The sequence below is a fragment of the Cibotium barometz genome, chromosome 43 (assembly GCF_041138505.1).
Source record: "Cibotium barometz isolate CiBa-2024 chromosome 43, ASM4113850v1, whole genome shotgun sequence".
Classification (NCBI taxonomy): domain Eukaryota; kingdom Viridiplantae; phylum Streptophyta; class Polypodiopsida; order Cyatheales; family Cibotiaceae; genus Cibotium; species Cibotium barometz.
This window is the reverse complement of record NC_141088.1, coordinates 7,014,705-7,040,400: the sequence shown is the minus strand read 5'-3', so window position 1 is coordinate 7,040,400 and position 25,696 is coordinate 7,014,705. Positions and strand designations below refer to the sequence as shown.

The window sequence follows — 25,696 nt, the reverse complement described above, 5'->3', positions numbered from 1 at the left end:
GTTTGTCCTCTTTGTTGGCTCATAGCAGATCGGTCTATTTATGGGCATATATGGAGCCTATATAAAGGCTAGGTAAGAATTCTGTAACATGCGGAAGCTTGATAAATAGAATCGTTTCTTCAATGGACAGAATTCATCAATCTTTCATGACCAAGATAACGCACAAGATATATAGATATGTTGACATGGCCCTGTGAAAATGGAACAGCACAAGTGTGGGCATGGTGGTTGCTGAGTCAAAATATTGAATGATTCACATGGGGGGTGCCCGGACAGAGTTAATGATGTGTGGACATCCCTATGTGTGAAGGGGGGAACTAGAACATTAGAATTTTAATGTTTTATTAAAGTTGCCCCTAGGCCTTAGTGGCCCCTAGGGAACTTTAATAACTTTTAAAGTTGGGGCCCTAGGATTATTATGGGGTCGGGGCAACTCCACTTTTGGAGTGTAAGCCTCTCTCTCTACTCTCTCTCTCTCTCTCTCTCTTCTTTTTGGAAAAAAAAGAAACGTGAAGCAAACGTGTGTGCAAGAAGCGTGGAAAAGCAAGAGAGCAAGTCGGCTGTTGCAGATTTCTGGTTGCTGTTTTCTCTGTGCAAACCAGCTGTACAGCCCTGTACGGACAGGCTGCTGCAGGTACTCTCTTCTAGAACAAGCTGCGCACAGTTTGCTGCGAGTACATCTGCTGTTGCAGGCGACTGTTACCACAGGTGGCTGCTGGTTCTAGTACAGGCCATACAGCACTGTACGACTGCCGTACAGTGTACGGACAGTTCAGGTACAGCTCCGCTGAACAGTACAGCTGTTGGCGGCGCTGGACAGATCTGGAATAGGCTGGCTGCGCAGATACAATCGTATACAGATATTGGCTGCAGGCGGCATATGCAAGGACAGCTTCTGGCACGTGTTCGGAGGCAGTACTGTTTTTCAAGACTGTACAGACAGGTACAGCACTGAGGTGGATACAAGGAGGGTACAGACAAGTACATACACACATGTGAAGCAGGGTTGTGGAAACAAGTGCCTGCAAGTATAGATTGGTACCGTTACTTCCTCCAGTGCCGATCCACGGGCTGATTTTGGTAAGCTCCGCATCTGTTCATCTATCTCTCTTTCTACTGCTTTATGTCTTGTGCAGATTTGAGCTATCTGGCCCCTTGTGAGAGGAGGGGTATGGCAGATTGACAAGGGTGGAGACAGAGGTTGAACAGTACATGTATGTATGAGCTGAGATGTTGAATCATGTGCTTGAGTTATGTCAGATGTATGCTCATGGCTGCCCTGCTTAGTGGTCTTGGCTGATCAGAGGGAGGCACAGTGTGTTGCTTTGAGACACAGATCTGTGTGCGTGGATCCTCTGTGCTAAGAGGTATTGTGGGCCGTCAGATTGGACATACAGGTGTAATCTCTTGGCTGATTTTGGTTGTACTCAGCCTTTCATACTTTTGGAATTGAATAAAGAAATACCGCAAGGGGCGCCAAGCTTTGGGGCCAACAGGTGTCGCTTTGTTTTCAGATTCGGGCACTCTAACCCCAATCTTTTCTGTTTTCATATCTAGACTACAAGTGGACGGGTGACTGCTAGTCTACCGCACTCTGGTTTCTATCAGAGGCCAGTTTCAAGGTTCTGTCCCCGAGACCAATCATCAACTTTCTGAAGGGGTGAGCTCCTGGTTGCCTCGAAGAAAGCCATCGCTGAAAATTCAGCAAACATGTCTGATACAGAGGATGAGTACTTCTATCATGAAGAAGAAGAGCAAGAGACTTCTCCTGAGAGAGATGTATCTGAGGATATTCATGCAGGAGAACAGGCTGCAGATGTTGAGCCTTATGAGGATGTAACACAGCCAAAGGATGTACATGGTAAAGAGGATGATGATGCTCGGTTCAAAGATCGTTTGGCTGGTGTTATGGATGTATCTATGCAGCTCACACAAAGTGAGAGGTTTGCTGAATTTATGAGATCCCGTACAAAGCCCGAGAAAAAGAAGAAGGAGGTTCGTTCTAAGAATCTTCCACAGGGTCATAGTGGTGCCATCCCACAGGAACCATCTTTTGGCCAGTTTCCGAACATGCAGCATGCTTATGGTGCAAACTCTCAGAGTTCCTTCTATGGACACCCACCTATTCTTCAGCAGAATATGCATCCAGGTTATTTTGGTGGTGGCTCGGTGTTCCAATCTATGACTGGGGGTTACCCTCAGGGAGGCATGGGTATGCACGGGCCTTTTGGAGCTAATTTTCAGCCTGGTATGCAGGGGAATATGTATGGTGGTATGCAGTCCGGTATGCAAGGAAATATGTTTGGGGGCATGCAACCTGGAATGCAAGGCAATATGTTTGGTGGTATGCAGCCAGGTATGCATAACGGAATGTTTGGAAACATGGCTGGGATGTATGGTATGCCAGGTGTGGGAATGGGAAATGTTGACCCAATGATGGGCATGAATGTTGGGGGCAGCAATCTTGCGAAACCACTTCCATATGATAATCTAACGCCTATGGGAAAGGCGAAGGATTACAAGGAAGGGGGAGCTGCAGTGAAGTTTGATACATTCAGTGCGGCCAAAGATAAATTGAAAGCACTTACCTTTTTACAGCAGTTTGATGCTGCTTTTTCTGGCGGGAATTACACAGAGTCCTCTAAGGTGAGGAAAGCTGCCACTTTTCTCAAGGGCAATGCTTTGCAGTGGTGGTCTACTCTTCTTTTGCAGGGCATAGCACCCACTACATGGGTCCAATTTAAACAGGTTTTCTCTTCCGTATGGCTCACATCTACATTTGAGGTGGATGTTATGGATGTTATGACCGCATGGCACAAATTGGATGCTTCAAAATGTGAAAATTTGGAAGATTATAACAAGAAGTTTTGGGAAGCTTTACTCCCAGTGACTTCTTACCGTGCAGTGCCATTGTCTGGGCAGGTAGAGAAGTATTGTTGTGGGCTGCCCAAAGAGGTACGAGATTATTGTATCAAGACAAGAGTAGCGAACATGTCACAGATGATTGAAAATGCTATGACAGCTAATGCATTACTCACTGGAGGTTCATCTGGGTTTAAAGGCAGTAAGAACTTGAGCAAGAAAGCTGAAAAATCTGGGCATGCTTCTCGTGATGCTAAAGGGTCTTCACAGACCGAAGTATAAGAAGTTGCCAATGCTCAAGAGGACTTCTGAGGAAAGACACGCTTTGAGAGATGCTCATAAGTGTTTTTACTGTACTAAAGAGGGGCATATGTCATTCAATTGTCCCAAGAGGAAGTCCCAAAAGGACTCTGACAATAAAGGAGAGCCCAAGTCAAAGAAACCAAAACCTTCTGTGGGGTTAGTTCCTGATCTTGTGGGGGAACAGCCAGGTGGTGAAGCAACAGAGTTGTGCAGGGCATGGGGCAAAGTGAGAGATCAGAATGCCTTGATATTCTTTGACACAGGTGCTAGAGCCAACTTCATTTCACCAGATTTGGCTGGTCGATTGGGGATTCGCGCAGAGGAGATGGGGCCGTTACATGAGCCTAATATCACTTGTCCAGGGTATGCAGAACCCGTTACTCCTATTATTGGGAAGCTTCGGCTTCATTTGCAGGGTTATGTGGACAGCGAAGAGTTCTTTATCATGCCACTTGATGACTGTGATGTTTTGTTGGGGATGCCATGGTGCCACAGAGTACATGCGGTGGTGGATACTTACAATAGGAAAATCACTCTGACTCATAGAGGGAAAGAACATGTATTGGATGTAAAACTCAAAGGGAAATCTGTTCCTATTGTATCCGCTTCGGCGATTTCATCCGTAATGAAAAAGCATATTTCCGCGTACATTTATGTAAAGGATGCACAGGATGATGAGTCTAAGTCTAATTTGTCTATGTTAGATAAGGACAGGACTGATTTCTTATGTTCCGAGTCATTGCCAGGAGAACTTCCTCCTAAGAGGCCAGAAGATCATGCCATTGATCTGATTCCTGGTAGTACTCCACCGAATAGACCGCCGTACCGTGTTAGTGCAGCCCAGCAGGAAGAGATTATGAGTCAGCTGCAGGAGCTTTTGAATAAGGGGTTGATACAGCCTAGCTCATCACCCTTTTGCTCACTTGTACTCTTGGTGCAGAAGAAGGATGGTTCTTGGCGCATGTGTATTGATTACAGGGCGCTGAACAAGAATACCATCAAGAATCGATTCCCCATACCGAGGATCAATGACATTTTGGACTGCTTACAGGGCTTCACAGTCTTTAGTCGCATTGACTTGAAAAGCGGGTATCATCAGATACGCATTAGACCCGAGGATGTGCATAAGACAGCATTCCGAACCACGTTTGGGTTGTATGAGTTCCTGTTTATGCCCTTTGGTTTGACAAATGCACCTGCCACATTTAACAAAATGATGGACAGGATTTTCAGGCCTCATAGAGAGTTTGTGGGCACATTCTTTGATGATATGATTGTGCATTCACAAACTGAGGAAGAGCATAGAAGGCATTTGGCCATTGTGTTTTCAGAACTCAGAAACCATAGGCTGGTTGTTAATGGCAAGAAGAGTGAGTTCTTTTTGCAGGAGATACATTTCTTGGGGCATATTGTGTCTGCGCATGGAGTCCGTATGGATCCAGCAAAGGTGGAAGCAGTTCTTAATTGGCCAGCTTTGAAGACTGTGCATGATGTACGCAGCTTTCTAGGATTGTGTTCCTATTTCAGGCGTTACATACGGTACTTTGCTGAAATTGCTTCGCCTCTTCATGCCTTGACAAAGAAGGCAACTCCGTTTAGATAGGCTGATCGGGAAATTACAGCATTCAAAAAGCTCAAAGAAAAGCTTACTTCGGATCCAGTATTGGTGTTACCGGATCTCCGAAAGGCTTTTGTTGTCCAGTGTGATGCATGCGGAAGTAGCATTGGTGCAGTTCTCATGCAAGAGGGACGTGTGATAGCCTATGAGAGTAGAATATTGCAAGATGCCGAGAAGCATTTACAGGTTTATGAGAAAGAGATGTTGGCTGTAATTCACGCTCTTTCTACATGGAAACACTACTTGCTTGGGGCTGATTTCAACGTGCAGACAGATCATCAGACCTTGCGTTATTTCCTCAGACTAAGCTTTCAAAGAAGCATATGCGTTGGGCAAACTTTTTGTCAATGTTTCACTTCCAGATTGTGCATGTGGAAGGCAAAAAGAATGTAGTGGCAGATGCTTTGTCACGCAAGCCACAAGTCTCTGCAGTTTCACTTGCTTATGATCATGAGCTTGATGAAATGAAAGAGAAGTATACCCATGATGAGGAATTTGAAAAGTTGTATGATCAGATGTCTGAGGGTCAGCGGCATGAGCACTATACTCTCAGAGATGGGTTTTTATTGATGCATGGCAGACTGTGTGTTACCAGGCCATTGCGACTCAAGGTTATGATTGAAAGTCATGCTCCACCGTATGCAGGTTATAGAGGTATTGACGCCACGGTCAAAGCAGTGGAGACTTTCTTTTATTGGCCAACCTTGAGAAGAGATGTTGATGCCTTTGTGAGGCAATGCATCGTATGTGAGAAGGTAAAGTTTGACCGTCAGAAGACACCAGGGTTATTACACCCTTTACCTATTCCAGATAGACCTTGGGAGAGCATTGCCATGGATTTTATATTTGGCATCTGGACTATCATATGCAGATTCAGTAAGCAGGCACATTTCATTCCCGTGCGTAAGACGATCAAAGTGGATCATATGGTGAAGTTGTTCATGGCGAACACCTTCTAGTATCATGGCTTGCCTACGTCTATCATTAGTGACCGTGATCCACGGATGACAAGTTTGTTCTGGAGAGGGTTGTTTGATAACATGGGTACAACTCTCAAGTTTTCATCGTCATTTCATCCACAGACAGATGGTCAGTCAGAGGAGGCTAACTCTACAGTATTGGATCTTCTCAAGTGTTATGTGTCCGAGCACAAGCAACAATGGGAAAAGTATCTTCCTTTGGTGGAGTTTGCATATAACAACACTGTGCATACCTCGACAGGCAAGGCGCCTTTTGAGATTGTGGAAGGAGGGAAGAAGGTACCACCCATTTTGCATACAAAGGATAAGATCTTTGAGGCTGATCAGTATGTGGAGAGTCTGGATGAAGCTTATCGGAGAGTTAAATTGGCACTCCAGAAAACTCAGCAGAAGCAAAAGAAAGCCGCAGACCATCACAGACGTGATTTACAGTTTGCATTGGGTGATTGGGTTCTTTTGCGCTTTGAAAAGGCTAGACTCAAGAAGATGAAGGGTAAAGAGCGCTTATTCCCTAAATTGAGCATGCGTTATTATGGGCCTTTTCAGGTTTTGGAAAAGATTGGTGAGGTAGCCTATCGTTTGAAGCTACCAGATCACTGGAGGATTCACAATGCTTTTCACGTGAGTCTCCTTAGACCTTTCCGTGGGGATGTGCCTGAGGATGTATCAGATGAGGCTCAGCCGGAAGTTGAGTAACTTGATGAGGTTCTGATTCCAGAGCAGATACTGACACATAAGGAAAGGAAGGTACGAGGTAAAGTTTCCCGTCGCTATCTTGTGAAGTTCAAGAACTATTCACCGATGGATGCGAAGTGGATGGAGGAAGGTGACTTAACAGATTCACCTCAGGTTTTGCAGCTTTATCTCGATGCCTTTGAGTTAGAGCCGACTCTTGTTGTGGCTCATTTAGGTTCAGCAGAGCATGGGTCTGGAGCATTACCTGATGCTCAAGAGGGGGGTAGCACCTCCACTCCCTTGATACAGACAGGCTCAGATGACATCTAGAGGTCGCTTGGTGCATTTTTTATCTCACCCGAAGGTACTGAGGCTGACAATACATCTGTTTATGGGACTTCTATGATATATGTGTACTAGTCACATGGAATTTTGTGGATATGTATGGTTCACAGTGGTATACAACTTGGACTATTACTACGCCATTGGTTTGCAGTGAATATTGATACATGTGCATGGCTTAGAGAGATTGGGACGCTGATCTTGCCATATTGTATATTTCACTTTGGATATTTTGATGTATCACCAGAATGCAATCGAGGACGCTTGCCATTTTTCAAGAGGGGGGTATGACATGGCCCTGTGAAAATGGAACAGCACAAGTGTGGGCATGGTGGTTGCTGAGTCAAAATATTGAATGATTCACATGGGGGGTGCCCGGACAGAGTTAATGATGTGTGGACATCCCTATGTGTGAAGGGGGGAACTAGAACATCAGAATTTTAATGTTTTATTAAAGTTGCCCCTAGGCCTTAGTGGCCCCTAGGGAACTTTAATAACTTTTAAAGTTGGGGCCCTAGGATTATTATGGGGTGGGGGCAACTCCACTTTTGGAGTGTAAGCCTCTCTCTACTCTCTCTCTCTCTTCTTTTTGGAAAAAAAAGAAACGTGGAGCAAACGTGTGTGGAAGAAGCGTGGAAAAGCAAGAGAGCAAGTCGGCTGTTGCAGATTTCTCGTTGCTGTTTTCTCTGTGCAAACCAGCCGTACAGCCCTGTACGGACAAGCTGCTGCAGGTACTCTCTTCTGGACAAGCTGCGCACAGTTTGCTGCGAGTACATCTGCTGTAGCAGGCGACTGTCACAGGTGGTTGCTTGTTCTGGTACAGGCCGTACAGCACTGTACGACTGCCGTTGAAACCGATCCCGTCGAGTGGGAAGGACTCCGTTGGACACCCACACGCTTAATAGCACAACTTTAAAACCACAAATTTGAAATGGACAACTTAATATAACTTGAAATTTAAATGAAATGAAATGGAAAGATGGACACTAGCACTCGGGCCGGAACGGGCCGACCCCCCCCCCTCAATATATGATATATTTATTGGGAGTATTTAATGAATACAATGCTCCATGGGTTCCAAGAACCAGATGATGTCCATGTACATATGAAAACAGTACCAAACAAGTATGCTCGAAATCGAAACTTGATGTAGAAGCTCGAAGCAGTACGACCACTAGTGTGGTCCAGTCTCTACGGTCCTGTGCTTTCACTGGACTCCGCGGAGAGCGCCTCACTGGTGTTCTGAGACCACGCACAAACACTCTCGTACTAACGCCTGGCTCTCCCGATCTCAGCACCTTTGGACCGAGGTTCTCCAATAGAGCTTGGACAACCCGGCACCGAACGGGTGTTGGCCGAGCGGGATGAATCCCTTATCAGATTTAAACATAAAATACTTTATTGAAATCTGAAATTCACTTACTTGTAGATGGTTGATAGAAAACCAATACTCGTGGTATGATGAAGCCACCCAGGAGATGCGAAATCCCCTTGTAGAACGCCAGTGGAGAAGAGATGGCAACTTGTAGCCATCGGCCTATAGAGTATCGTTTGCGGGAGTGCACACACACTCGGTGGACAGCCGCCTGCTGAAGCTAGAACGCTGCTTGCATGAGAGGGACAGCAGCCTGTGAGGTGGAAGTAGCAGGTTGTTGGAGAGAACATGCGCAGTCACCAACAGTAGGTGCTGCAGCCGTCAGGTAGTAGTGCACAGCAGCCTGACTATTAAGGTACAGTTGCTGTACAGGGGAAGATAGCCGCCTGTTGGAGAGGAAAGAAAGGGTAGTTTGCTGGTGAAAACACGCAGCCTGCAGGACCAAGGGATTCGCCTGCAGAGAGCAGCGTATGCTGTATGGAGGTGGCCGCCTGCAGCAATGCTTATATGTGTGAAGCGCACCTGCAGTCAACACTAGCTGCCTGTAGAAGAGGAGGCGCAGCCAGCAGCAGAGGAAACAGAAGCAGTCGTTGTGCAGGGAAAACAGCCAGCCGCCTGGGAAAAGCAAGCGAAGAGAAGATGGTCGCCGGTTTCTCAACGCAAGAAGGTGGAAGCGATGGGTGTCTACGCTTGATGGAGCCCCCTTTTTTTAATAAAATTAAAGTGGAGTTTACTCCACGCTTGCATGTGGGTGGGGAGTTTGGGTAGGTGACCATGCCCACCCCCACATTCACTTAGGTGGAGCTCCCCACCTTGGCCCCTAAGTGGGTGCCCAAAAGGGGGTGCCCACATTTAAGTGAATGTGAACACTTAACCTTATAAAACTAAAGGTTAGAAATATAAAACATTAAAACAACATGTGCGACATACTTACCACCTGTTCACATGCACCAAAACTTGTCAGAATACAGAGCAGACTTCACGACTCACTGGCAGGCGTCCCCGCTCAGTAAGTAACACGTCAAGCAAGCAAACACACAAATACATGTCATGCGAAAACAGTTTCAAACATGCAAAATATGTGTGCATGTGCAAATAGTAACATGGACATATCTCCCGTTCATGGAACAAGTACAAAATATCTGTCGGCACAAAACTGGCACGACATAAAAACATAAAAACCTGGTCTTCCTATGGAGTGACAGTCCCATAGGTAAGACACAGTTCCAGGCACGAGTTTCCTATGGTGTGACAGTCCCATAGGCAAAACACGGCACGAATACTGGCTCTTCCATGGCGTGACAATCCCATGGGTCGAACACAGTCCAGGTCATACACGGGTGGCACTGGTCTGGCTCCCGTCCATACGACACCATCCTGCTAACACACGGGTGGCACCAGTCTGGCTCCCGTCCATGTCAGCAAAAATACTGGCCTCTTCACACGAGACACCGGCCTGGCCTCAAGTGAACGAGACGCAAAAACTGGAGATGGACCAAATGGTCGGCCAATTGGTGACATCCCCCCGGGCTTCTAAAGAGTTGACCTCAACTGAAAAGCCTCAAGATATGCCTGCAACAACTGCGGATAATCTGCAAAATAATCCTCATTTACCCATTTGGCATCAATAGGCAAATAATTTTTAAACTTCACAAGGTATCGCCTGGAAAGCTTTCCGGCAGGTAGCTTTCTCTCCTTGTGAAAAACAATCTGTTCTGGCTGGAGGATCTCCTCAAGCTCTTCAATTTCTGGCGGATCTTCTGTGATGACAGGCTCATCAGGATCTGGCCCCACATATTTCCGAAATAGACTCACATGAAAAGCATTGTGAATCTTCCAATGACTAGGTAGAGCAAGTCTATAGGACACTTCATTGATCTTCTGAATCACCCTGAAGGGTCCATAATAGCGAGGAGAAAGCTTAGGATATGATCCTTCTCGTCCTGGCCTCTTCCGAAGCCTAGCCTTCTCAAATTTCAGCAATACCCAATCACCTTCTTTGACTTCCATGTCCCTTCTATGCTCATCAGCAGCCATTTTATGCTTATCCTGAGATCTTGCAATGGCTGTCCGCACCTGACCAAAGGCAACATCCAAGTCACGAATATATTCATCAGCTGCAAAAATCTCATCCTTGGTACGAAGGATAGGTGGCAAGACCACTCTGCCATAAATAATCTCAAACGGAGCCTTTCCTGTGGAAGCATGGATCGTATTGTTGTAGGCAAACTCAACAAGTGGAAGATACTTCTCCCATGCACTCTTTTGATCTGCCACATAACATTTCAATAAATCCAACACGGCTGAATTTGCAGCTTCACTTTGGCCATCCGTTTGGGGATGATAAGCTGATGAAAACTCAAGCTTAGTACCCATATTATCAAATAAAGCCCTCCAAAATAGGCTTGTAGTCCTGGGATCTCTATCCCCAACAATGGATTTAGGCATACCATGATGCTTGAAAATATTAGCAAGAAAAAGCTTTACCATATAATCAGCTTTGATGGTTTTCTTGACGAGCAAGAAATGAGCTTGCTTGCTAAACCTGTCCACAATAGTCCAAATTGCATCATTCCCATGCTGGGATCTAGGCAAATCCATAATAAAATCCATCGTGATACTTTCCCAAGGTTGCGAGGGAATAGGCAATGGTGGCTGAAGCAAACCTGGAGGCTTTTGCCTGTCAAATTTCACCTTTTGGCAAGTAATACATGCACGCACATAAGCCTCAATGTCTTTACGCATGCTCGGCCAAAAGAAATACCTCTGAATCATGCGAGTAGTAGGCATAATACCTCTATGACCAGCATATGGTGGAGTGTGACATTCGTCCATAACCTTTGGACACAAATCCTTCACCACACATAGGCAATTATCCTTCATGAGATAACCCTCGTTGATAACATAAGAGGCATGTGAATGACCAGCCATCAAATCAGTCCATATATGGCAAAAATCAGCATCCAAATGATACAAATCTCTCATAGCAGATAGATCTCCATGAGAGGCCACTGAGATTGCAGCAACATAAGGGCATCGGCCACCACATTTTTCTTTCCTGGAGTATACACAATCTGAAAATGAAACATGGAAAGAAAATTTGCCATTCTCATCTGCTTCTCTGAAAGCTTTGTTTGAGATAGAAAGTATCTCAAGCTTTGATGATCTGTCTTGACTACAAATTCAGCCCCAAGAAGGTAATGTTTTCAAATCTTTAAGGCATGAATTACAGCCAAGAGCTCTTTCTCATAGATATCCATATGAAGCTCAGCATCATGCAAACGACGGCTCTCGTATGCAACTGCATGCCCTTCTTGATTTAGGACAGCTCCTATGCAATCACCACAAGCATCACATTCAACCACGAATGACTTGTGCAAGTCAGGAACAATCAATACTGGACCACATATGATCGCATGCTTGAGCTGCAAGAAAGCATCCTGTTCCTTTGAAGTCCATTTGAAAGCAGTTTTCTTCTTCGTGAGATCATGTAGAGGAGTGGCAATCATAGCAAAATGCCTTATGAAACGCCTGTAGTACGAACATAATCCCAAAAAACTACGTACTTGATGTACGTTTTGCAATTCAGGCCAATTCCGAATAGTCTCGATCTTTGCAGGATCCATTGTAACTCCATCCTTGGATACAATATGTCCCAGATAATGAATCTCTGAAAGGAAAAACTCACTTTTCTTGGCATTGACGAAAAGTTTATGCTTCCGCAACTCTTCGAACACTGTGACCAAATGAGTTCTGTGTTCCTGCTCATTCTTGGAGAAAACCAAGATATCATCAAAGAAGACTCCTGTAAACTTGCGATAGGGTCGGAATATCCTATCCATCATAGGATTAAAAGTAGCAGGAGCATTGGTGAGACCAAAAGGCATTACCAAGAATTCATATAATCCGAAGGCTGTCTTGAATGCAGTCTTATGGACATCTTGTGGCACCACGCGTATCTGGTGATAACCACTCTTCAAATCAAGTCTGCTAAAGCAAGCTGAACCATCAAGCTTATCCAAGATATCATCAATTCGCGGAATTGGGAATCTGTTCTTGATGGTAAGCTTGTTCAAAGCTCTATAGTCTACACACATACGGAATGATCCGTCCTTCTTTTGAACAAGAAGCACAGGAGAGCAGTAAGGTGAGGAACTGGGCTGAACCAAACCTTTCTCTAAAAGCTCGTTTACCTGCTTCATGATTTCCTCTTGTTGTGCAACACTCACTCGGTATGCGGGTTTGTTAGGTGGAGAACTACCTGGCACAAGATCTATGCGGTGATCTTCGGGCCTTTGGGGAGGTAGTTCACCTAGCAACGAGTCAGCAAAACAGTCGTTGAATGCATTAAGAAAATTCAACCTATCATTAGACATAGCATCCACATTTTGATGATTTGGCACAAGACTATCACGCACAAAAACCAAGTACGCTGAAAGACTCTTTTTTATTGCTTTATTAATTTGGATGTGTGATACAAGTGGGATGGAATCCCCTTCTTTACCAGCATCAATAAAATGCATGCGGCCTTTATGCATAAAAGAAATCATATTAGACTTGTAGTCTTTGCGGGGCTCAAGCCTATGGTGCCACGGCTTGCCCAACAATACATCACATCCATTCAGTGGAGCAACTAGGAAATGCTCATTATCAAGGTAGCCTTGGATATGGATGCGCAACTTCCCAATCAAAGGGGTAACCTGCACCTCTTTACCAATAAATGCAGCTTCGGCTTCAATCTGAGGTCCCATGTTTTCAACCTCAATACCCAATGCAGCTGCCATTTGCATAGAGATGAAATTGTCAGTTGCACAGTCATCAAACATGAATAGTGCGGACTGATCCTTGATTTGCCCCCAAGCCTTGCAAACCATACGCTCTTTTGCATCACGACCTGTATTACCTTGCACATCAGGAACTGCATGAACATTTGCTTTGGTGTGCTTGTCCTCGTGCTTTGGTTTACGATCTGGGCATTGTCGAAACATGTGGTCTTTGCTACCACAAGAGAAGCATTTTCCATCCTTAGCATATTGCTCTCTTTGCTCCGGGGTTAAGCCGAATTTGTTCTTTCTTGGGCCCTGTTCTTTAGATGTGTTATTTTCAGCTTTACCACCCTTGTAGGACTCCCGGAAGTTCTTTTTAGGTGGCTGTCCACCCTTTTGCTGATTTGGGACAGCCTTGTCCTTCCCTTTGGAACCTCCTTGATCCTGCTTAATCTTGAGCACCAATTGCTCCGTAGCAAGAGCAGAAGCTGTGAGTTGTTGCAACTTATGTTTCGGGTGCAATTCAATGCCCGATCTATATGCTGGTTGCAGTCCAGAACGAAACTTCCTCTTTCTTTCATCCTCTGTGATTTGCATGAAGGGAGTCACTTCCAGCAACACTTTCCAGAATTTGTTAACATACTGTTGCACACTCTCATTATCTTTTTGCTCCAACCTGTCCCACTTTTGAGTGAGAGTTTGCTCTGCATTGGGTGGCAAGAACTGAGCATAAAATCTATCCTTGAATTCCTTCCAAGTGGAGATGGGATCCTTGGTGATCTTTTCAGTGACCCACCAATGAGCAGTAGTCCCTTTCAAAAACATGCTAGCATGGCGCACCTTTGACTTTTCTGTGAAATCCTCATCGCTAAAAGCAATGTCGAACTGTGCCACAAATGCTAACACCTTAGAAGCATCGTGTTCACCATGAAAGACATCAAATTTGACAGATTTATCACCTGCTTTGAATTCCTTGAGCTTCCTGGCATGAGGCTCATGGTCTTCTCTTTTTCTTTTCCCCTTATCCAACGGGGTAGCCATGTCTGCATGGGCTTCATGGGCCGTTATAGAAGCTTCATGGGGCACGGTGGCATGTGCTCCACGAACTCGAAATTCAGATGCATGTGACTTACCTGCATATGGCATGGTCTCTCCATGAGACAACTCAGAAGGCAAAATTTTTTTGGAAGTAGACCTGTCACCATGAGATACATGTCTTGCATGCATGTGACTTTCATGCCCTCCATGAGCACTGACATACATATATCTGTCAGGCTTTGTGTCTTGGGGAGAAGATGCATGTCGAGAGGTGACTGTCACCTCTTCCTTTTGCATAAAAGATTTCAGCCTTTGAGATGCAGGATCTCCATGCTTCAAACGAGGTGGATTTCTGAATTTCAGCTCTCCGTCATCCCCCTCTTTGATATCACCTTTGCGAAGGAGATAGGCAAGTGCCAACTCCCTTGGTTTCTTGCCTACTTCACGAGCCATTGATTCGAAAGTTACATCTACCATAGCATCAGCCTTCCTGGCTTCAATAGCACTTTGCACATGGGGATCTTCATGTAAAAACTTTAACTCTTACTCTTGAGCCTGCAAAAGTTTTCTCATATGTTCCATTTCAGCCCTCATAGCATCAGGCTCTTGTTCAAGCATAACTGTCTTTGCTGGAGACAGTTGACCCTTTGATTCACTATCAAGAACCCTTTCAAGGGGCTTGTGTCTACCTCGAAGGGCATTCAAGGGGCTTGTGTCTACCCACGAGAGGCACTAGATGGACCCCTCGAATTTGGTACTTCCAAAGGGTTACCTTGGCTGTCCATTGTGTTCAAAGTTTGCTAAAAGCGGGATGTCCAGTACACAGGTTCGTTTTTCCACTAGGAAGAGGGAAACAACCGTGCTCCGATACCAATAAAACCGATCCCGTCGAGTGGGAAGGACTCCGTTGGACACCCACACGCTTAATAGCACAGCTTTAAAACCACAAATTTGAAATGGACAACTTAATATAACTTGAAATTTAAATGAAATGAAATGGAAAGATGGACACCAGCACTGGGGCCGGAACGGGCCGACCCCCCCTCAATATATGATATATTTACTGGGAGTATTTAATGAATACAATGCTCCACGGGTTCCAAGAACCAGATGATGTCCATGTACATATGAAAACAGTACCAAACAAGTATGCTCGAAATCGAAACTTGATGTAGAAGCTCGAAGCAGTACGACCACTAGTGTGGTCCAGTCTCTACGGTCCTGTGCTTTCACTGGACTCCGCGGAGAGCGCCTCACTGGTGTTCCGAGACCACGCACAAACAGGCGCTCTCGTACTAACGCATGGCTCTCCCGATCTCAGCACCTTTGGACCGAGGTTCTCCAATAGAGCTTGGACAACCCGGCACCGAACGGGTGTTGGCCGAGCGAGATGAATCCCTTATCAGATTTAAACATAAAATACTTTATTGAAATCTGAAATTCACTTACTTGTAGATGGTTGATAGAAAACCAATACTCGTGGTATGATGAAGCCACCCAGGAGATGCGAAATCCCCTTGTAGAACGCCAGTGGAGAAGAGATGGCAACTTGCAGCCACCGGCCTATAGAGTATCGTTTGCGGGAGTGCACACACACTCGGTGGACAGCTGCCTGCTGAAGCTAGAACGCTGCTTGCATGAGAGGGACAGCAGCCTGTGAGGTGGAAGTGCAGGTTGTTGGAGAGAACATGCGCAGCCACCAACAGTAGGTGCTGCAGCCGTCAGGTAGTAGTGCACAGCAGCCCGACTATTAAGGTACAGTTGTTGTACAGGGGAAGATAGCCGCCTGTTGGAGAGGAAAGAAAGGGTAGTTTGCTGGTGAAAACACGCAGCCTGCAGGACCAAGGGATTCGCCTGCAGAGAGCAGCGTATGCTGTATGGAGGTGGCCGCCTGCAGCAATGCTTATATGTGTGAAGCGCACCTGCAGTCAACACTAGCTGCCTGTAGAAGAGGAGGCGCAGCCAGCAGCAGAGGAAACAAAAGCAGTCGTTGTGCAGGGAAAACAGCCAGCCGCCTGGGAAAAGCAAGCGAAGAGAAGATGGTCGCCGGTTTCTCAACGCAAGAAGGTGGAAGCGATGGGTGTCTACGCTTGATGGAGCCCCCTTTTTTTAATAAAATTAAAGTGGAGTTTACTCCACGCTTGCATGTGGGTGGGGAGTTTGGGTAGGTGACCATGCCCACCCCCACATTCACTTAGGCGGAGCTCCCCACCTTGGCCCCTAAGTGGGTGCCCAAAAGGGGGTGCCCACATTTAAGTGAATGTGAACACTTAACCTTATAAAACTAAAGGTTAGAAATATAAAACATTAAAACAACATGTGCGACATACTTACCACCTGTTCACATGCACCAAAACTTGTCAGAATACAGAGCAGACTTCACGACTCACTGGCAGGCGTCCCCGCTCAGTAAGTAACACGTCAAGCAAGCAAACACACAAATACATGTCATGCGAAAACAGTTTCAAACATGCAAAATATGTGTGCATGTGCAAATAGTAACATGGACATATCTCCCGTTCATGGAACAAGTACAAAATATCTGTCGGCACAAAACTGGCACGACATAAAAACATAAAAACCTGGTCTTCCTATGGAGTGACAGTCCCATAGGTAAGACACAGTTCCAGGCACGAGTTTCCTATGGTGTGACAGTCCCATAGGCAAAACACGGCACGAATACTGGCTCTTCCATGGCGTGACAATCCCATGGGTCGAACACAGTCCAGGTCATACACAGGTGGCACTGGTCTGGCTCCCGTCCATACGACACCATCCTGCTAACACACGGGTGGCACCAGTCTGGCTCCCGTCCATGTCAGCAAAAATACTGGCCTCTTCACACGAGACACCGGCCTGGCCTCAAGTGAACGAGACGCAAAAATTGGAGATGGACCAAATGGTCGGCCAATTGGTGACAGCCGTACAGTGTACGGAGAGTTCAGGTACAGCTGCGCTGGACAGTACAGCTGTTGGCGGCGCTGGACAGATCTGGAACAGGCTGGCTACGCAGGTACACTCGTATACAGATACTGGCTGCAGGCGGCATATGCAAGGACAGCTTCTGGCACGTGTTCCGAGGCAGTACAGACTGGTACAATGCTGTTTTTCAGGACTGTACACAGGTACAGCACTGAGGTGGATACAAGGAGGAGGGTACAGACAAGTACATACACGTGTGAAGCAGGGTTGTGGAAACAAGTGCCTGCAACAAGTATAGATTGGTACCGTTACTTCCTCCAGTGCCGATCCACGGGCTGATTTTGGTAAGCTCCGCATCTGTTCATCTATCTCTCTTTCTACTGCTTTATGTCTGTTGTGCAGATTTGAGCTATCTGGCCCCTTGTGAGAGGAGGGGTATGGCAGATTGACAAGGGTGGAGACAGAGGTTGAGCAGTACATGTATGTATGAGCTGAGATGTTGAATCATGTGCTTGAGTTATGTCAGATGTATGCTTATGGCTGCCCTGCTTAGTGGTCTTGGCTGATCAGAGGGAGGCACAGTGTGTTGCTTTGAGACACAGATCTGTGTGCGTGGATCCTCTGTGCTAAGAGGTATTGTGGGCCGTCAGATTGGACATACAGGTGTAATCTCTTGGCTGATTTTGGTTGTACTCAGCCTTTCATACTTTTGGAATTGAATAAAGAAATACCGCAAGGGGCGCCAAGCTTTGGGGCCAACAGGTGTCGCTTTGTTTTCAGATTTGGGCACTCTAGCCCCAATCTTTTCTGTTTTCATATCTAGACTACAAGTGGACGGGTGACTGCTAGTCTACCGCACTCTGGTTTCTATCAGAGACCGGTTTCATATGTGCAGAAAAAGAGAGAGAGAGAGAGAGAGAGAGAGAGTGAGTTGGACACAGTATTTAGTCCCGAATACCCTCTGTAGGGCCCCCACCATAGATGGTGTATTAGCTTTATTAGAATGATGAGTAAATAACGCAAATCTATAGATCTTCTCGTGGTTGTAGACTTTCACCCTGTAGATGATCTGACTCTTGGCCTTCAACCTTCACCTTTGCTTTAGGATTCCCTTTGCTGTCCTGGCCCTTAGAACACTTCAGCACTTTGTGAATGGTAAGATGCTCAAATGAATTCCCAACCTATGCTTATATAGCACTTTCTTATGCTGGTCGGTGGTGACTGGTCTCTTACAAGGGTCGGCCTATTGGATAATTCACCTCACGACTTGATCATGCATATTATATATGCGCCATTCACACTAGCTGGCCGCCTTGCATCTTCTTCTACATGCAACTACATGCTCTAAGAGACTCAAATGCCTCGTATCTGGCTACAAACCAAACACCCGGAACACCTGTCATCATTCCACAGGGTGACTCACACTACGGATTGGCACTGCTTCGTGTGCGGGACTTGAACACCTGACCAAGACCATGTACGGGACTTGTACACCCAACCTTGGACGCTTAGAGTGGAACTTTGGCTGGCTCATCCCAGACTAAGGCTAACAAGGGACCAATTTCCACTCTAGGTCCTACACTTGCTATACAGATATGTCCACGTGGCATCCAAGTGCGAGATGCACATGACAAATTCAGCATAGCAGCTTAACCTCGGTTGAGAGCAAGTATGATATTACGTTACGTACACCCTTTTGGGGATGGCCAAAAGGCATTCAGATTTGTACAGTCATATTGACGTCTCTCTCTCTCCTCTCTTTGTCTTTGTTGGTGTCTTGCATCAAGGTTCGCATCAAGGTTCCTCTACAATACTCCCGAATCTTTTGCATGTGACAATACCCCTTACAAACACATGAATCCGGCCACGTCTTTGACCTCTGAGCTGGCCAATGGATAGAAGCATGTCCACGTCACACTCAGGAGGGTGTGCACGTGACATCAAAGTTATCAGATTGCACAATCATTCAATCCTCATTGATCCCCATCTTTTGCTTCATTCCCAGGAACTTTAATCCTTGTGTTTGGCACCCAATACACAAGCATGTATTCTTCCTCTTGGGGCACACAGAGCTAGGACTCATTTAACACCTCAGCCGAGTGTTGTGCCATCACATCAAATTGTGTGGTGCCCCAAAGAAGATCAAATCATGTAATTGAAAAAGCAAATTGAACTAGTGCCTAAATCACTTTATCACAAACCCAATCCAAGCTTTAAGCGATATTTATATATATATATACCTAGATGAATCTAGGAACATGCCCAAATTCACCTTATAAGAAAGTGCATACCTCATGGTAGTCATCCACACGACAATAAACCATCAACTCCATCATGCATACTATGGACCAGATATTTATAGGCAACTAATCTCGATTGTAACCTTAGGTGAACTCATTCATCTCAAGTAATTGGCAGCTCGTATTAATGTCAATTAAACAGTAAGTTTGCACCAAATTTTCCGACTTAGGCGACGCTTCATCCACACCCAAGTAATTGGCGACTTGTTTGGACAATAAACCATCAACTCCATCATGCATACTATGGACCAGATATTTATAGGCAACTAATCTCGATTGTAACCTTAGGTGAACTCATTCATCTCAAGTAATTGGCAGCTCGTATTAATGTCAATTAAACAGTAAGTTTGCACCAAATTCTCCGACTTAGGCGACGCTTCATCCACACCCAAGTAATTGGCGACTTGTTTGGCTTCAATGGCCCTTAAGCCCGACCAATTCACACTTTTTAAGAATGAGCATTCCTCAATATAAGTCGATGATTCACAACAAAAAGGATGTGTCATAAGGGATATGGCATAGTCCCGTTCTTTGCAGCAATCAGCATAGAACACTGCCCCTTTCACCCATGCTTTTTTTTTGGGGGCCAACACAATGGTAAGCGGCACTAACTATAAGTCAGATATCCATAACAAATGCCAGCACCATTGAACTCTTGCCATAGAGGGGCTCACTTGAGATGCAAGGCCGCACCTTAGGCACTCAAAATATCAGGCCACTGAAAAATGGGTGTCACCATGTGGGTCCTCACCCTCTCTATTGGAGGTAGCCCAAACAAGCACACTCCTTTTCAGCCGGCCATCCAATAGTGCCAATGACATCATACCATCTGGTCAACCATCAAGGAGCATCCAGTACCCATAAGCCTGGCAGGATGACCTACCACAAGTCGCCGCTTACGGAGGTGGTCATATTGGCCCAATCACCTAGAAGCACATTGGCCTGCCTGCATCTAAACAGCAACATGGCCCAAGAGTTGTGGTTATAGCATTCCCATATGAGTAATGGCCATGGCCAAAAGCACAAAGCATTAAGGTTTTTTTTTTTTGTCCTTTCTAATGCACTAAAACACTCTAAGGCTAGTACCTTGGAGAAGCTTTAAAAAACTATTTTTTGTGCACAACCAAGAATGGTGCACGGCCATCATTGAGCCTCCACACTCACCTGCAGGGCATAAATAGGGCAAGCTGGCATGTTTGCGCAAGGGTGGATGAGTAGAGGTGTTCATCATACTTGCGGGATAACCCCAGTAACATCTCTTGGCTGTTCAAAGGCACCAACTTCCTAAACCTATAATATGGTTTTTCCACTAAAGAGAAGCCACCACCTTTAAGCTAAAAATTGCCTCAAGCCCTTGTAGCAAAGGCAGTCAATGCACAGGACTTCGGCGGGCTTGGCTACCCAAGAACCCTTTCTCTCAAGCTCATTACCAAAAGCATGGTGCTGAAGACGAGTTTCTCCAAAAGCTCTGGCTTCTTTGGCTCTCTCTCCCTTGATGGTCTATGCAAGCCAGCGAGGCACACCTGCATGCAGTAGAAAGCCCAGGGCCCCATGCCACCAGCCACTCTTCTCTTCTTCTTAGCACAACGATGAACTGAATTCGGAGCTTCCTGCCTAAAAAGTCTTTCAAACTGTATATATTAAGAACCCCCAACAAAAAAAACTAAGAACAGCCTTAAAAAAGAGTTTCATAATTCAGCTGAAATTGCAACAGGTCTCCAGGTAGCAAGAGTTTCATAATTCAGCTGAAACTGCAACAGGTCTCTAGGTAGCAAGTTCAAAAAAACAAAATTCCTAGAAATCCAACTGTTTTATCCACATTGCAAATGTATCAGATCCCCCATAACAGAGGTACACAAACAAATTCCAAGAAACACAGACACAAAAACTATCCAGAAGACACATGTTTCAGAGCCTGCATGTATAAAAGAGAACTTTCTAAAAAGCTGAGACACTTAATTTTAGGTGCCCTCTCAGTTCCACCTCATTTTTCCTCATATTTAAAATGACTAGATGAGTGAGGAACTAGAGCAACTAAGACTTAAATACCTGTACAGTTGAAACAGCCTCAACTGCGCCAGCAGCTCCCAGTAGATGACCGATCATTGACTTCGTGGAGTTTACTTTGAGCTGAAATCAATCATGCCAATGGGATAAGCTTACACACTGAAAAAAAAAGTCTCTTGGTCATTTACCAGGTTCAAACCAGAAATCTGAAACCAATACCTCTGGGTTTTGACCAAAAACCCTCATCAATGCCTTATATTCTTGAAGGTCTCCAGCACGAGTTGAAGTTGCATGAGCATTTACATAATTCACATTTTCTTTTCGAACTCCAGCCTGGGCCAGTGCTTTCTCTATACAAAGTAACACCCCAGTACCTGTAAAAGCCAAACCCCAGTGAACACAGAAAAAAACACCATGAGAAACGCAATCAAACACTGCCAGAATCACTACTTGCTTCATCAAGATTGCTTACCTTCAGGATGAGGTTCTGTCATGTGATAGGCATCACATGTAAAACTTCCACCGAGAAACTCTGCATACATAGTTGCTCCTCTTTTCTGCCATTGCATCAAATACCCCTCTCAAAAAGCTAAACAAAGATGTGTGGTGCGGACAGGATCAATAGGAACTCTGTGGCACCAGAAAAAGAGCCTACCCTAGAGCATACCTTGGCATGCTCCAACTCTTCCAAAAGCAAAACTCCAGCACCTTCGCCCATGACAAAACCATCTCGGTCCTACATAACCAAAAGAGCCCAGCTTACATTATCTTGCTCCAAAGTCAACATCAAAAATGTTAAAGCATTTGAGTAACCACGATTCTGGAAATGCCACGTACAACATCCCAAGGCCTCGATGCTTTTTGAGGAGAATCATTTCTCTGTGATAATGCCCTGCAAGCCACAAAACCTCCCAGCCCTACAATCAACAGACCAATAACAATCACCAACCACTGTTGCTTGAACAGAACCTGCTGTGCACAAATGCAAAGGAATGTGCAATCACAAATTTGAATTGTGCCTTGCTTTCATACACTACTGGTATGCCGCATGTGAGAAGATATTCACACCATAAAAATGTATCTCATCAATGCAACCCAAATAAGCTTCATGAGTCCATGTGATCACAGCTTTGCAAAAGTTTGGTAACTTTGGTCAGATAGCTTGCACCAGCGGCCACTAGCATTTCAATAAGCACTCCAGTGCTCTTAGAAAACTACGGGCAGGACAAACAAAGTGGCCTTCATCAATTCCATTAACTATTCTCCCCTACAAACTAGCCTAACAAATAACAGCACTGATCTAGAGAAATTGCAAATCATACATCCATTCAAAAATGCTGAGTAAACCCAATACAAGAGATATCGTCAGCTATAGTTACCATGCAACCACTTATCTTTCCATGCTAGACAACAAAGTGGGGTTCATCAGAAAGATCCCTTACCAATTGGGATGATAGCTGAATCTGAACCACCGGACAACATGACATCCTGACAAGTAGTAACACAAACAAAGCCAAAGCTCATATTAAATTAACTGCCTGAATGTGGCATGTCAACCAAATACATTTTATGATTTCTTTTGCAAGTCAGCCTATCATATGCATGGAAACTCACAGCTTCACCCCGGAGAATGTGGTTTGCCGCACTTAAGATACAGAAATTGCTTGTAGCACAAGCAGTTGATATAGAATAGTTTGGTCCCATCCAACCCTGAAAGACATGATGGTACGTAAATAGGACTGCATATCTACTTAAATGACAGATTTTGCTTAGAAAACCTACCAGATCCATTGCCAACATTGCTGACCCCATGTTTGTTGTTGCAAATGGAACACAAAATGGGTTCATCTTACGATATGAAACTCTTAGAGCCTCGATAGCATCATTAAAAACCTGCTTGTGCCCAAAAAAAAAAGGACTCATTCACCATTTAAAGAGAAAACCTGCACCCATTAGCTTGGTCACACGTAAGCATAGAATAAGACAAACCTTCATTCCACCCAGTGCAGAACCTATGAGTATGCCACACTTGGATTTATCCAATTCATTCATGACTTCGGGTGAAATCCCTCCATCTTCTAAAGCTTTTTTACCAGCTGTAAGGAGGTAGAGCATAAATTTGTCCATACGCTTAGAAAACTTTGGGGCAACCCATCCATCTGTTGAAAATGATTTAATTTCACCAGCTATTCTCTGCAGTAACATGACGGTAAAGTCAATGCCAGAGGTTAGGAAAGAAAACAATGCTTGATATGTGAAGTAGAACTGGAAAGAGAAAGAAAGACAATTCAATAACAGTAAACTGCAATCAATACAGAATCCTTATATTGTAAGTGTGTGTACTTCCGATGAAATCGTTTCAGCAAGAATGCCAAACACTCACGGTTGGGAAATCTTTGCAATCAAAGTTCTCTATTTCAGTGATGCCACTTTTTCCAGCCAAAAGGTTGTAATAGAAACTATCTGGATCGTGACCGAGACATGACACTACACCCATGCCTGTCACTACAACCCTCCTTGGCTTGGTGGTGACATTCTTCTTCTCGGCTTTCTCCCTCACCGGTTGGATTGCAATGGCCCAAGCTTTGCCTGAAAACATGGTCAGCATCACAAATTCAGAACCATCTCACATTCATCATACGGATTGTTTTCTGTGCACAGCCACCACATGGTAGATACTCACGCGATCATGGGAAGTAGATGCATGCTCGCATGCAGAGGATTCTACTACATCGATCAGGGGTTTTCTACTACACTGATCGATTCCAATCTAAGAGCTTGAGCAGCGAGAGTTCGAAAGTTCATGTTCAAGGGGCATGCAGGACCTAATGCTCATAAAAACTTTGCATGCAAATGTTCAAGGGGCATACAGTGACCTAACGCACGTGGAAACTTACCGGTGCCTGCTGATTTTGGATGCCGACGGGCAGCTCTGATGGGCCTCGATCCGAATCCCAGCCCAAGCACACTATCACCGAACAAGGCGGATTGCTTGGAGCTGTAGTACTCCGGGCAGGCTTCGAACGAGAAACAAGAACCCAGACCTTGCAGACTGGATCCGCACAACGAGGTAACCAGGCTTCCGCCCGGCAGGCGACTGCTGCCGCCGCTGCACACCAGTGCAGAGCCTGGCCCCCCCATACGCTGCAGTCTTCGCCTAGCCCTCCTCCCCAGGGGAGCGCCCCGCCCCCCTCTCTCCTCTCCCACCACCGCTCCGTACGAACAAGCTGCTGCCACCAGCCAGGTGTAAAGGGGAGCTACGACTGCCATTGCCATGCCTACTCCTTGCAACTCAATATCAGCTCTATGTAAAAATTATAGGGTCAGAAGGGTGAAGGGGGATAATGACGCAGATCTTTCACACGCAAAGGAGCTCCCGCTGTTAATTTAATCCACACACGCGCAACTCATGGAGAGGAGTAGAGAATGTAAAAATCAGAGACACCCGTCAGGGGCAGCAAGAGCGTGGAGGACGTGACATGGGGGGGTGTTCCAATTCGGTAGCGAGAGAACTGATAGCTGTGCTACAGCGAGTGGGAGAGGAGAGGAGAGGCAGTGCAGATTATTATAATAAACAGGGGATGAATTCTAAGACGAAGATTTCTCCTCCGAACCAAGAAAGAAGCGACTGGGGTCATCCCAATACCACCACCAACAACAACAACAACAAGGGAGAAAAAAATTTGACTTCCAAGACAAGACGGGTCACCGGTTGTTCCATCCGCCAGCAGCCCGCGGCCTCTATCCATCGCCTTCTGACGGGAGGAAAAAGTGCTCTCTCGCGACGGCGGCCATTAATTAATTAATACAATGTCACACAATGAAGGTGCAACCCCTTCTACATCTAACCCTTCTCCCCCCCTCCTCCCTTCGTGTCCTCCTTAGAAAGAAGTCGAGCCACGATGTCCTCCTCCAAGCCTTTACCACCACCTTTCAGAAATAGGAGAGAGAGAGAGAGAGAGAGAGAGAGAGATTGTGTTTCTTGATTGAAGACTCCCAAGCCTCTTGTGCGCAAAGAGAGAGAGGGGATGAGACGCTCAATCCCATCAACAGGTTTAACGGTAGCCGAAGAGAGAGAGAGAGAGAGAGAGAGAGCAGCTCGCAGATATCTTCGAACAAGGGGGAGAGAGAGAGAGAGAGCGTGGGACTCAATAGAGAGGAGACATCCACGGTCCACCCCATTCCCCATGCACACTAAACTCATGACGGCGGCTGGCAAAGGAAAGATTCCACAGATTTTCTACTAAAAATGTTGTGCTCCAAGACCTTCAGAAATTTCGCTAATATTCCAAGACCTTGAACCCAAGGTTTGTACACACCAAGTGGTTTTAAATTTCTTATGCTCTTTTTTTTTTAAGGGGGAGAGTGTTTGAAAGTGTAGCAAGATGCATTTTGCTATATGGTTGTTTTTTGCATTCTCGTGCCAAAAAACTATCCACATCATAGTGCATGTGTCTTGTGTCTTGTGTACATGTAATGCTTGAGTAGATATAGAGAGGGACAACAAG

General features: G+C 45.5%; 1 protein-coding gene across 2 annotated transcripts in view; it reads right to left on the bottom strand.

Annotated features, from left to right (window-relative positions):
• FAB1 (fatty acid biosynthesis 1) overlaps window positions 1-25,082 on the bottom strand; it is a 36,374-nt gene extending 11,292 nt beyond the window's left edge. For both annotated transcript variants that reach the window (XM_086781418.1, XM_086781419.1), the window contains exons 1-11: window positions 24,086-25,082; window positions 23,572-23,777; window positions 23,178-23,381; window positions 22,971-23,081; window positions 22,803-22,898; window positions 22,631-22,676; window positions 22,026-22,105; window positions 21,856-21,924; window positions 21,661-21,745; window positions 21,408-21,562; window positions 21,231-21,311 (exon numbers count right to left, since the gene is read on the bottom strand). In XM_086781418.1, the coding sequence (XP_086637544.1) occupies window positions 21,231-21,311; window positions 21,408-21,562; window positions 21,661-21,745; window positions 21,856-21,924; window positions 22,026-22,105; window positions 22,631-22,676; window positions 22,803-22,898; window positions 22,971-23,081; window positions 23,178-23,381; window positions 23,572-23,777; window positions 24,086-24,464 (1,512 nt within the window). In that variant the 5' untranslated portion in view covers window positions 24,465-25,082. The remainder of the gene's footprint in view (window positions 1-21,230; window positions 21,312-21,407; window positions 21,563-21,660; window positions 21,746-21,855; window positions 21,925-22,025; window positions 22,106-22,630; window positions 22,677-22,802; window positions 22,899-22,970; window positions 23,082-23,177; window positions 23,382-23,571; window positions 23,778-24,085) is intronic.
• Window positions 25,083-25,696: the final 614 nt, after the last annotated feature.